We start from the raw sequence: 13,018 nt of genomic DNA, 5'->3' as shown, positions 1-13,018 counted from the left end.
TGCCAGAAGAGATGTGGCATTATGGGTAATGTAGTCCCCCATTTGCCATCGTTGAAAAATAAAAAGTGAGTCATTTGACTACATGACTGGTTCAGGCCTTTAATTGATTATTCAATAATTATATAAGTTATAAGTTATACAATACATGCATATTAAATATTATTTAAATACAAGTGAACATGAAAATATACTACTATCAACATAGTCAATGTCGCAAGTTTGCTTACATTTTTGACCTAGACATAGTGAAAAGTCTTAAATATTTCTTCTACATTTGTCAGAACATTTCTTGTTTTTAAAATTTCCAGAATCCTAAAACTTTGTTTATTTCCCAGTTTAAATGAAAACATCCCAGTTTTTCATTGTGGTATGAGACTTTTTGACCCCACTGTATGTGTATTATTTATGTATAGAAATACACACGTATGTACAATATTAAAAATGAACGAGATAAGAATGCATGCTTTGTTAAATCAGTTATCTTTACACAAAGCAAGACCTAAACAGTGAAGTATTCCTTTATAATTGTCATATATTCCCTGTTTTGTGACGACTTTTATGTTGAAATTATTTAGTTCCTGTTTCCTGTTAGTTTGTAGTCCTTTTGAAGTTTTATTTTATGATTTGGTTTTCCCCTGATTGTTTCCACAGGTGTTCCTGTTCCCTTGTTTGCCCCTGTGTATTTAAGCCCTTGTTTTCCCCTGGTTTCTTTGTCAGTCTTTAAATGTGTTGTCATGTTCTGTGCCTGGTTTCCCGTGTTTTTGTTCATCTTGTTTTTCATTCAAACTGCATTTAGATCTTCGTCTGCCTCGTCACAATAACAGAGCTCTACCAATAGCTTCATTCAGATTACGAAGGAATCCTATCTGCCTTATGTAATATCAGAGGTGCATTTTAAGTCCATAAGGCGAGGATGCGTGAGGTCTCTCAGATTAGCTGTAGGAACCTGTCACTGGCCTGTCACCAGTCCATTAGACATGTAAGTGCATTAACATAATCCCAAAGCTTGCAGTGAACCCAGTGTAAAGGCGGTCAGTCCTAAACACACATGAATGTGGAAGCAGCAAGGAAGTTGCAGGTGGTAATGGCCTGTCCACTGCAAAGCCAGTTATAGTTATCTTGCCTGATAGCCTCATATGACTGAAATCATGTCAAGAGCGAGCACATCTCTCTGGATCATACTTTTGCTATGTGCAGGTAACACTGATTTCATCAAGATCTTATGGTAGAAACTTGCTTGTGGTTTGTAAGGTGTTATTGTTAGAATCAGTAACGTTGATGATTTTTATGGAAACTATAATTGTAGCCTAAGCAAGCATGTAACCCATAAATTGAAAAACCCATATCGATTGACCACTAATAATCTGGGGTTAAATGTCTATGATGGTTGCAGTGCTGAGCCTACGTATAATTATTCAACAAGATACAATGCTATTATTCCATAAATCCTAACACAAGTGATTTTATGAGTCCTGGAGGGTCTTTATTTATTCTTCACAGAACAATGAATTAAAAAGATATTGAAAGTTATATTGGCTACATGCATTGATCAACACAGCAATGTTCTGAACAAACTATGAAATATAAAATATAATGTAAATATAATACATGTACACTGAAGATGCCATATTGACAGCCCCACACGGAAATTGTAGAACTCTGCAGAAACCTCCACAGACCTACAATTTTGACCAAGAAATAGTGAAGGATCTTGAATGTTTCTTCATTTCAGAAGATTTGTATAATTATAGTTTTATAACTAAAACTATTTTAGTTTTAGGGGGTTTCAAACTTTTAAAGCCACATGCTATTTAATACAAAGGCAGCTATATAGTTTCACATACAGTACAAAGATCCATTTGTACTTTGTGATAAACATTATCTTGATATTATAAACACAATGTGATTAAAGGAGTATTCCGAGTTCAGTAAAAATGAAGCTCAATCTACAGCATTTGTGGCATTTAAAAAAAAAAAAAAAGCAAAAATCTGGGTTACAGTGAAGCACTTACAATGAAAGTGAATGGGGCCAATCCGTAAACATTAAAATAATATTTCAAAAGTATAGCCACAAGACGTAAACAAGAAATGAGTTAACAATTTTAGTGCGATAAAATCACTTACTAACCTTTTCTGTGTAAAGTTATATGCAATTTTACAACTTCGTTGCCATGACGAAGTAACGCTGTAAACCTTAAAACCCTAAACCTACTGTAAAAACAACAATTAAAAAAAACTTTACAGCTCATATAATACACAAGTTTTAACAGAAGTAATGTAAGTGCTTTTATAAAATTATAAGCTTCACATTTCTGCCTTTAAAACCTCCAAAAATTGGCCCAATTGTCTTCATCTCACTGTAACCTCGATTGTTTTTTTGTTTTTTTTAAATAAAAGGAGGGACGAGTCGAATTTATTTTTTGTGGTTATCAACATTACGCCACAAATGCTGTGGATTGAGCTCAACCTGTATTTAAACTGAATATTCCTTTAATCTGATGATTTTTGGAGTATTGCTTTTAAGGAAAAATGTGTTGGGTTCGTATGTTAAAATCCTATATTTAATTAACCTCAACAATAATTTTGGCATAATTTTAATAATTTTTTTTTTCACAGACCCCAGTTTGAAAACCCATGTCATAATCTAAGATTGTCAACAAGTTTTTGTGAATTACTTTTATGACACAACAAAAACAAAAGTCATGAATTGCAAAGCAGCTATTAAATCTTGCTTCTTTTCTGCCTCAGGAGTTTACTGTAAGGAGAATATTAATGGCTGTGATATGAACCCGTGCATGAATGGTGGAGTGTGCAAGAACGAGGACGGAAATTACAAATGTCACTGTTCCCGAGAGAGCCAAAACGGTCCCCTCTATGGAGGGCCAAACTGCACGGTAGTGCTGCTGGGCTGTGAACTCCACTGGTGCCAGAATGGTGGCACCTGCTATCCATACTTTAGTAAAGGAAGACATAGATACAGCTGTATCTGCCCTGAGGGTTTCATCGGAACAAAGTGCCAGACGTCCACAACCTTCTCGTTTGAAAAGAGTGGCTTTATGCAGATCCAGACCAACCTCACAAATGCTTTCGAATCCTTGAATATCACTCTGAGTTTTCGCACATTGCAGGCAGCAGCTACACTGCTCCAATGCCACGTTGAAGATCAGCTTCTCACGCTGGAGTTAGTGAATGGGCAACTACGCCATACATTGCAGAGAGCCCAGGACACTAAAGTGATTCTAGTAGAGGTCCCGTTGATGGTTTCTGATGGGCAGTGGCACACAGTGAAGGCCTCATTGCAAAACAGCATGCTTCAATTGAATCTTAAAGACCCATCTTGCCCTGGGAACACCTGTAACATGGAAGTTCACGTAGAGAAAGCAGAACCCGAATTGGGTTCAGGTCTGTCTGAGTTGACTGTGATCCAGAACATCTACATTGGTGGAATAGGAGAGCAAGAGACCACTTCAAACTTTCTGGGATGTATTCGAGATGTGTGGCTGGATTCACAAGTGGTATTGCCTGGATCAGAGCAGAGGGCTCCGATTAAGCAGTTAAATGTGAAACAGGGCTGCAGTGAAGGGGACAGATGCAAAGAAAACCCATGCCAGAACAGAGGCCGATGTGTCAAGACGGGATGGAGGAGTTTCAGCTGCGAATGTCATCGACCTTATGAGGGCGAACACTGTTTAGATGGTATGATCTTTTATTAACTTCTACTTTAGTTTTCATGAATAATAAATGAATGAGTTCTAAGGTAGACTGCATGAAGAATGTGCAGAACCATGTACACTGGCACAAAAAAGTATTTAGAGACTAAAGCCACACTTAATGGAATGGACAAGCTGAGCTCAATTGACAGCATTTGTGGCATAATGTTGACTACCACAAAAATTAATTTCGACTTGGCCCTCCTTTTCTTTATAAAAAGCAAAAGCTGTAAAATTGGATATAACTTTACACAGGGAAGGCTAGTAAACAATTGTAAGTGATGCTTAAGTGGTGCCACTGTAGGTTGTGCTATTCAAATTCATATTTAAAGTGCTGCTAATGTAACCGGTCCTGTTCGACCCGCTCCAAACGGGATTCGAACAGGCATCTACGGCATGGGAGGCGGGTGCACTAACGAGGAGGCTAAAGGCTACAACCTATAGCGTCTGTCACTAGTGTGCCTCTTGAGGCCAGGGAAGTGAGGTTTACACACTGCACAGCTACCTACCAGCTGGCTACTGTTACACTAAAACAAAATAAACCTTTAAATCGTTAAGAATGTATGTTCATCTTCCTGGTCGCCATTTATCTCTAAAACAACGTCACTGAAGATAACACTGCTTAGGCAAAGCATCTAAATTTAGCACCACCGAGAGGGTTGAATTTAGTCCCAAGACATAAAATGGGATTACAGTGCTAAAAAAAAAAATACCCAGACATAAACATACACACACATACAAATGCAAGCTTAATGCAAATGTAAGGATAAAACCAATTACACCTGCACTGTGGATTAAAGAAACGTGGTGCTAAAAGGCCTATTTAATCTATGCTAACTTTTAATGAGACATGCAGGCCCTGCCAAGAAAGTTGCCACTTATTATTGATTTGAGCCTTATCGGACACTCAGTGCAAACAAACAAATATTTGAGTGTGAGGAACAGGTATTTAGAAGATTTTTTAAACCATTCACTTCTGTGTTGATACTTTTATTGAACTCTGGTCTCTGATAAATAGAGATAGATTGATAATCAGTTTAACTGGTATTTTTTGCTGGTTTTCACTTTTCTACTTAAAGGGATAGATCACCCAAAAATTCTGTTTTCACCCTCATATTGTTCCAGTCCCGTATGATTTTCTTTCTGCTGTGGAACACAAAAGGAGAATTTTTGAAGAGTGTTGATGCTGCTCTCTTCTATACAATGAAAGTGAATAGTGACTGAGGCTGTCAGTTTGTCTAACATCTCCTTTTGTGTTCCATGGAAGAAAGACAGTCACACTGGCTTGGAACACCAGGAAGGTGAGTGAATGAAGGCAGAACTGTAATTTGTAGCTTTAACTATCGCTTTAATAGGTTATCGTTTCCTTGATATCGGGTCTAAAGATTAATTGTTTTCAACTTTTGGAGTTTTTTCACTATGTTACTTCTAACTTTGTTAATCAACAATCATATATTTATTAAATTGTTATAATTATTAATATTAAAATATTTATACTACATATATGTACAATGTCATTGGTATGGTTATTAAAATTATTGTTTACTTATTTTAGTTATCATGTGGCAAACAGGGGAAATAAAATAATCATTAAAAATCAGTCCTATTTATCAGTTCAGACACTTTAAAACATTAAAATAATATCTCTTTCAACAATATTGGTCGATCTCTACTTGCAAATGTTATAGAGGGCACAGCTGTAATAATGTAATAACATTTATTAGAAACACTATTATATTTAGTTACTTTGTTACATTAAGGACCAATAGTTATTATATATAAGGCATTTATTACATTTAAGACCAATAGTTATTACATTTAGGACCAATAGTTATTACATTTATGGCCTTTATTTACATTTAGTGTTAGTAGTTATTACATATAGGGCCTTTTGTTACATTAAGGACAAATATTTAATACTGTATATATTGGGCCTTTATAACATTTAGGACCAATAGTTATTATATTTAGTGCCTTTTGTTCCATTAAGGACCAATAGTTATTATACAAAAGCATTTATTACATTTAGGGCCTTTATTACTTTTACGACCAAGAGTTATTGCATTTAGGGCCTTTTGTTACATTAAGGACCATATAGGGCCTTTATTACGATTAGGACCAATATTCATTACATTTAGGGCCTTTATTTCACTTAAGACCAATAGTTATAACATTTAGGGCCAGTAGTTATTACATTTTGGGCCTTTATTAACATTTAGGATCATTTATAGCATTTGTACCCTCAACAAATGTTCATCTGTTCTTTTCTATTGCACATTTCTCTAACCCTGTGGTTTATTTTTGCCTGCTTTATCAGAGTATATCACAGCAAGGTTTGGAAATGAAGATTTGGAAAGCTACGCTATGTTCACTGTGGAAGACACCCCAGGTGACAGTATTACTGTGTCCATGTTTGTTCGTACACGCCGACCGCAGGGGCTGCTGCTGGTCCTCTCCAACAGTACCAGTCAATATCTTCGTGTCTGGCTTGAGTCTGGAAAGGTCAAAGTTCAAATCAACAACTTTGAAAGCCTGCTTGGAAAGGAAATGGTCAGCGATGGCCAGTTTCATCTCATAACCGTGCTTGTGGAACCAGAATACCTAACACTGTTTCAGTCTGCTAAGAGCCAAGGTCGCATCCCCACCCGCAGTGTCTTGGTCCAGACTGGAGATCTAGTATATGTGGGGGGCTTATCTGACCGGCGTGCATCACTGGCCTTCGGAGGCTACTTCAAGGGCTGTATCCAAGACCTGCGTTTAAACACTAGACGCCTGCAGTTCTACCCCATCAGTGTCCCGGTTAGCTCCTACAGGCTCGAGAGCTTGGTGGAAGTCACACATGGGTGTACTGGTGACGACTCTTGCAGTGTAAGCACAGAATATCTTCACAGACAAAGTGCCAACATTTATATTGCATGAGATTCAATAATCTTGCATAGCCAAGTAATTCTGGGCAAAGTACTACACAGCAAGATCCACCAATCGTAGATGGAAATGGGAGTTGGCCATCCCACACCCTTACAAAACTTTGCAGTTTCTTTATCAAGATGAGATTTTGTAGATATTTGAATATTTTGTAATAAACTTCACATATGTTGTATTTTGATAAGACTTAGTCAATAGTTTTAGATTGTATCATGGTAGCTGATTTGCTTATTCACACTTCAGACTTTTCCACAGATCCCCTGGCTATTCGTAATTGGTTATGAGAAACACTGCTATGAATAACGAGAAAGCCAAAAACATTGTGAAATTAAATTGTCCTCTTCATGATTTAACAATTCACAGATGAATAACATTTTTTATATGAAAATTGTGCTCTGAAATAATGATTACAAGTATTTCTTCTAGAACAATCCATGTTTGAATGGAGGTGTGTGCTACTCCATGTGGGATGACTTCATCTGCAGCTGCCCACCCAATACAGCAGGACAGCGCTGTGAGGAAGTCAAGTGGTGTGCGCTGTCTCCATGTCCCTCCACTGCCATATGTCAAGCACACAGTCAGGGTTTTGAATGTAAGTATGAGTATGTGTGTAAATGTTGCAAAAGCAGTTGTCCTTATCTGAACTATGACTGTTTTTCAGAGTACAAATAGGGTTGGTGTGTAAACAGCAATGCATCTGCCTATCTTCTGTTCAGCTATGTAACTGATAATTGCTATGTGTAGCTATACTACTGGAGGGGATTTATGCAAGCCTTGAAAGATTATCCTTTGTTGGATTTAGCACACCACATGTGTCTTTGCCCTGGCTGAGACAGTGTATTGGAGCTTGATAATGACATAAACATATGCTGCATGGCTTTCGAGATAGTTAATATGGTGGTCAGAGCATTAGTTGCCCTTTCGAAGTATAAAAGTGGTCTGTTTATTACTTTGTGCTGACACAGAAATACTGTTTGGTAGGCTACTTTTGGGATTTAACCATCCAGATTTGAGACCAAATGAATTCTGTTTAATTTAAGGTGGCTTTTGGAACCTGTAACAAATTGCAGGGTTTTTTTTTTTTCTTTTCTTTTTTCCAGTAACTTTTACAATAACATCCTGTATTCATCATGTTATATTATGTACAGTATAATCCTGCAATGGCTCAATTAGGGAACCAACAGAAAAGTTGTGCAAAAACAATCCCACAAAGTACTAAATCGAGAGTCAAATACCTCTATAAATGAGACAATTCTAAACTTTCTAAATACATCAAATATTTTTAGTTAGTTTGTTATTAGTTTATCATAAACCTAAATTATATATTTTAACCAAATGAAATAAACCCATCTGTTGTGACGCACGTCTTCTTCCCTCAGGATTTTCCAAAACATTACGTGCCGACATATGACGTGTTATTTGTAAATAAATAAAAATCAAATTTAAAACAATTTAACTTTTATATAAAATGTGTGAAGCCTTTTAAATAGTTTTGCGTTAGGCAAATAGTACATAATTAAAAAAAAAATGTATATGATGTAATACATATTTCACTATTTTTGCAGTTCTTAACAATTGACAGTAAGCAGACTGTATGATATGATCCCTATGAGATCTTGAGTTAAAGCCATGGCACACTGAGCAACATTGTCAGACTGTGCAATAGACATCGTAGCCAAGACTTTGGTCTCAATTGCTAGATTGACAGCATTTGACTGTTCGATTGTACGTCATCTGACTGCCATTGGTGCAGTCACGTTGCATGACGTGACTGTACCACAAAATTTCTGACACTGCCAGAACTTTGCCAGAGTCACAGATTCATTGCAAAGGCAATTAATCAGCCATCTGTAAACATATCACTCTAAACGATCAAAGACTGTACATTTTGTCATATGACAAGAAAAATCCTTTACGATCCCCAAAATTTGTCTCAAATGGCAAAATCATGGCCAATATTATGCAGTGTGAACCCAGATTAGAACAAAGAGTAAAGATACTAGAGCATCGATGTCTTGTCTGTTTTGCAGGTGTGGCCAATGTAAGTCTTGGCAGTGACAGTCCCATAATCACCTATCGTGGCAATGGAAAAATACGGCGATACCTCAGCAGCATTTCAATAAATTTCCGAACCAGGCAGCAGAATGCTACTCTATTGCACGCCAAGCGAGATTCACAGTTCATTACCATTTCAGTCCAGGATGGACACCTGGTTTTAGAGCTGCAGGGAGAAAAAGAGACCTCTTTCACAATTGTACAAGGCTTAGCCCTGGTTAGTGATGGCCAGTGGCACAGAGCAGACTTCAGCATGGACAGCCCAGCCCTAGAGACATCCAGATGGAGAATGGCTTTGGATGAACGCTGGGACAAACCCACAATCTCCTTTATGGCCTCAAAAGATCTGAATTTCCTGCAAGAAGGTGTGGACATCTTCTTGGGGGGTTTAGGGTCAGATTTTGGGGGTAACTTAGCTGGCTGTCTTGGTTTGGTTGAAATTGGAGGTCTTACATTGCCATATTACAGTGACACAGAGATGAATCTGCCCAGACCCCAGGAAGAACAGTTTCTACGAACATCTGGCATCCCTCACTTTGGCTGTTGGGCATCCAATGTTTGTGAGCCTGACCCCTGCCAGAATGGGGGAGTTTGTGAGGATCTGTTCGACCTTTTCAAGTGCAATTGCCCATCTGATTGGGATGGCCAAAGGTGTGAGCTCAGTGTCAACTCTTGCACCTCCAACCCCTGTGTTCATGGAACCTGCAGAGTGGTCTCAGGAGGATATGAGTGCTCATGTGACGTAGGCTACACCGGCCTACACTGTGAATTTGAGGTGGACATATGCGCCCACCACAAGTGCAGTAATGGTGGGACATGCCTCAGAGGTCTGAAACGCTATGCATGCCTCTGTCCAAGAAATACAACAGGACCTTACTGCAGGTGATTCTGTTTTCCATGCTCACTCATACAATGGGAGTATCTTTGTGTCTACATCTGAAATCTGCAATATCCTGAAACAGTTTAAACATTCTTAGAAAAATGTATTATTTTGACTTTTGTGTATAATATTAAATTTCTGTTGCAGAGAGAGGGTCCCAGAACTTCCATGGTATATCGACAGGTTTCCGTGAGTTGAACTTTCTGTACTGTATATCAAAGGTGCTGTATATGACATTTTACTAACTTCGTCAAACTTAGCCATTGAATTAAACTTCCTTCTTTCAAAAACCCTTAAGGACATGTCAGCAACTCCATACATGCAAAGTGATTGACAGACAGAGAGCATTTCTGATTGGCTAAAAAGCGGGCCACTCCCCTGACTCTTTTTTGCTGTTTACAGAGGCTAGGGATGTCACAGAGATAGGTGTAATATTTCAATACATCTATTTCAGTGATATCTGTCAGGTGATTGTAAGAATATCCCAGTGGAATAATCATAAAACTTTACCAACCAACACTGAGACCCAAGTCCTGAATCTGACCACCAATCATTAAATACAGTTGTAGGGTTTTTATGTGTAGCATTCAATGAACTTACAGCACTTTTAAAATGTTCTATTTGCAATTAGTATCCTTCTTATTTATGGTTTCTTTCCAGTGTGGTTTGTTGTTTAAAATGGTTATTTATCATAGCTATACAAGTGCAAATGAGCCTAAATAGAATGAATCTGTACTAAGTCTTATCCCATGTTATTTTTCCAGATACCCAAAACTTCCAGTGTCCATCTGTGGAAATGAGAAATGGAAGTATAGTTGCTTCAATGGTGGGAATTGCTCCTCTGTGGAGGACACTTGTGACTGTCTACCTGGATTCACTGGACAATGGTTAGAATATTAAACCATAGAGAAAATTCTCACCACATACCGTTCAAATCCCAAAGCTGTTTTCCCCCTCAGAAAACTGATAAATTTGTATCCAGGTTCTGTTGTGTGATACCAGCTCATAGTTGTGTGACCCAGCTGAAAAGACAAGCTTAGACAAACATAAATCCATGGTGTCTTATGCAGATTACTGCTGGTCTAGCTAGTAATCAACGATGATCTACCAGCATGTTTAAGCTGGTGATGCTGGCTGACCAAGGAAGTCTTGATGGTTAATCTAGTTATGAAGCCTAGTGAGGACACCAGCACACCAATGCAGCATCCCATTGGTCCAGCATCCAAAACACAACATATGCAGGTGACTGGCAACAGTCTTTTCAACATACAGATACATCTCAATGCATTCTGGGATTGCTTTCAGTGAAGAATATATGCAGCATTTTCTTTAGAAACTGTAAAAATCTAGTTTTGTTGATTGCTGTTTTGAATAGCTTCTGAGTCGGAAGTAACTCTGTGAAGCCTTTAATGCTGTAGAGTTGGAATGGCTGATCCTCAGCGTTGCCCCTCCTTGCGTTAATCTGGATGGATGGATGGATGGACGGATGTTGGTTGGATGGATATATGGATGTATGGATATTGGTTGGATATATGGATGTATGGATATTGATTGGATGGATGAATTGAAAATGGTTGGATGGATGAATGGATTGATGGATGTTGGTTGGATGGATGGATCGATGGAAGAATGGATAGATGGGTGGATGGGTGGACATTTACAGCTAGACAATCAACACTTTACATTACACAGATTGTACCACATGTAATACAATAAATACAAGACAATGATCCTTTACATTATACATTACTGATTTTGTTTTCTCAGGTGTGAGATGGAGGTGGACGAATGTGCATCTGACCCCTGCCTTAATGGAGGTTTCTGCCGTAACCTGATCAACAGGTTCCAGTGTGTGTGTGAGATTAGCTTTGCAGGTGATCACTGTCAGATTGATGTCAGTGACTTCTACATCTATGTGTTTCTGCTGCTGTGGCAGAACATCTTCCAGCTGTTGTCATATCTCATCCTGCGTTTAGATGATGACCCAGAGATTGAATGGAATGCAGCCAATGACGACTAAGACTGAAAAACAGAACTTTTTCTTGGACACTCTATATCACTCTACACTAGGATGTGAGTTGATGTTGAATGGACATAATACACAAAGGCCTTTAACAATTATTAGAGGCCAATATGGTTGACCATAATTGTGAGTTTTCAACACCAAGACTATAACCACATAGTCAGTATTGGTGGGGACCAAATGTAATAGTTTTAGAAACTCATTAAAAACCCATCTCGGTCGATAACTAATCTAAATGTTATGGGCACATGTTCCCTTTAATGTCTGTGGTGGTTACAGCCTTGTCATCATCTGATAAATGTGCATGATAGATTGTAGCCTTTCAATGGCAGTTAATAGAAAATGAAAATTATTATAGAGCACTGGTTCTCAACTGGTGGTTCACAACCCAAAATATGGACACCCCCAAACGGTCATGGAGGGAATGCACGTTAAAGCGTTTAGTGGAAGATGCTGAAACAAACATGGAGATGTGGCGCAGCTCTGAAAGCCATCCGTCTAGCTATGTCCATAGAACTGGTGGGACAGGTAGGATTCTCAGAGCAGTATGCCCCATGGTACGTTAATGCGACCCTGGTTGCATGCTGACTGATCTCACACAAAACAGTACATTGATTTTTCTTTAGATAAAATTGGTCTGTGCATACAGAAATGAAACACACTGCCCCCAGTGGCCAAAGTGGTAAGTGTTGTTGGGTGTATGGGCAGTGTGAGTTCCATTTTCTAGGTGAAATATCCACAATGGGATGCCAAAAGTGAGTTGTGAAGTGAATAGCTTTCAGCTGTACAGAATGTACTACACTGAAGAGGACTGCATACTGTATTTCATTATCTGTACCCCAACCCAAACCTAACCATGTAATGCAATTGTAATGTAAAATGGAAAAATGCAACCTCCGGATTGCACTCGTCACTGATTATGTAAACGCGATTACTTCCTTTCAACACGGGATCCGAACCCGGATCTCCTATGCTGCTGACACAACATGTTTCCGGTCACGGGAGTCAGTGCAAAAATGTCTGATAGGAGATGCCGCTTGTCGGTGAGTAGGCATAATGTGGCTGACCGAAGGGTACCGGAACTCTTGGAAACAACATGCCAACTTCCTGTGTGATCATGTTGTTGTGTGATATTCCCCTTATCTTTAAAAACCATGAACAAAAATATGACCCAGACTACATTAAGTTTGGGTTCACTTGCAGTGAAGATAAATATGGTTTGCACAGACCACACTGTGTTTTGTGTGGTGAATTTTTGGCTGCCAAGAGCATGAAATCATCAAAATTCTAGAACAAGTTAGAAAACAAAACATGCAATCTATAAACACAGGCTTATGACAATGTTTTTTTGTTATTAACACTTTTTATTGATACATATATAAAAAAACAGAATAAACAGAATATATACTGTATATACAGAATCAA

The 13,018-nt window shown here is 38.3% G+C and overlaps 1 protein-coding gene across 1 annotated transcript; it reads left to right on the top strand.

Moving 5' to 3' along the window:
• The first annotated feature begins 1,048 nt into the window (after nt 1-1,048).
• On the top strand, nt 1,049-12,812 carry LOC127441056 (protein crumbs homolog 1-like). Its single transcript, XM_051698213.1, has 8 exons — nt 1,049-1,197; nt 2,749-3,696; nt 6,028-6,578; nt 7,062-7,227; nt 8,666-9,572; nt 9,718-9,759; nt 10,335-10,457; nt 11,338-12,812. Exons 1-8 carry the CDS (start codon nt 1,137-1,139, stop codon nt 11,588-11,590), a joined length of 3,051 nt encoding a protein of 1,016 aa, XP_051554173.1. The 5' UTR covers nt 1,049-1,136; the 3' UTR covers nt 11,591-12,812.
• The last annotated feature ends 206 nt before the right edge of the window (nt 12,813-13,018 follow it).

The sequence above is a fragment of the Myxocyprinus asiaticus genome, chromosome 5 (genome assembly GCF_019703515.2).
Source record: "Myxocyprinus asiaticus isolate MX2 ecotype Aquarium Trade chromosome 5, UBuf_Myxa_2, whole genome shotgun sequence".
Taxonomy (NCBI): domain Eukaryota; kingdom Metazoa; phylum Chordata; class Actinopteri; order Cypriniformes; family Catostomidae; genus Myxocyprinus; species Myxocyprinus asiaticus.
This window is presented reverse-complemented; position numbering and strand designations above follow the sequence as displayed.

What these genes read in the sequence shown, in the direction of transcription:
- LOC127441056 (XM_051698213.1), top strand. Translation starts at nt 1,137, where the DNA reads ATGACTGAAATCATGTCAAGAGCGAGCACATCTCTCTGGATCATACTT. An exon ending in ACAACAGGACCTTACTGCAG is followed by an intron (nt 9,573 to 9,717) that starts GTGATTCTGTTT and finishes TTTCTGTTGCAG; the next exon opens with AGAGAGGGTCCCAGAACTTC. An exon ending in TGGTATATCGACAGGTTTCC is followed by an intron (nt 9,760 to 10,334) that starts GTGAGTTGAACT and finishes TTATTTTTCCAG; the next exon opens with ATACCCAAAACTTCCAGTGT.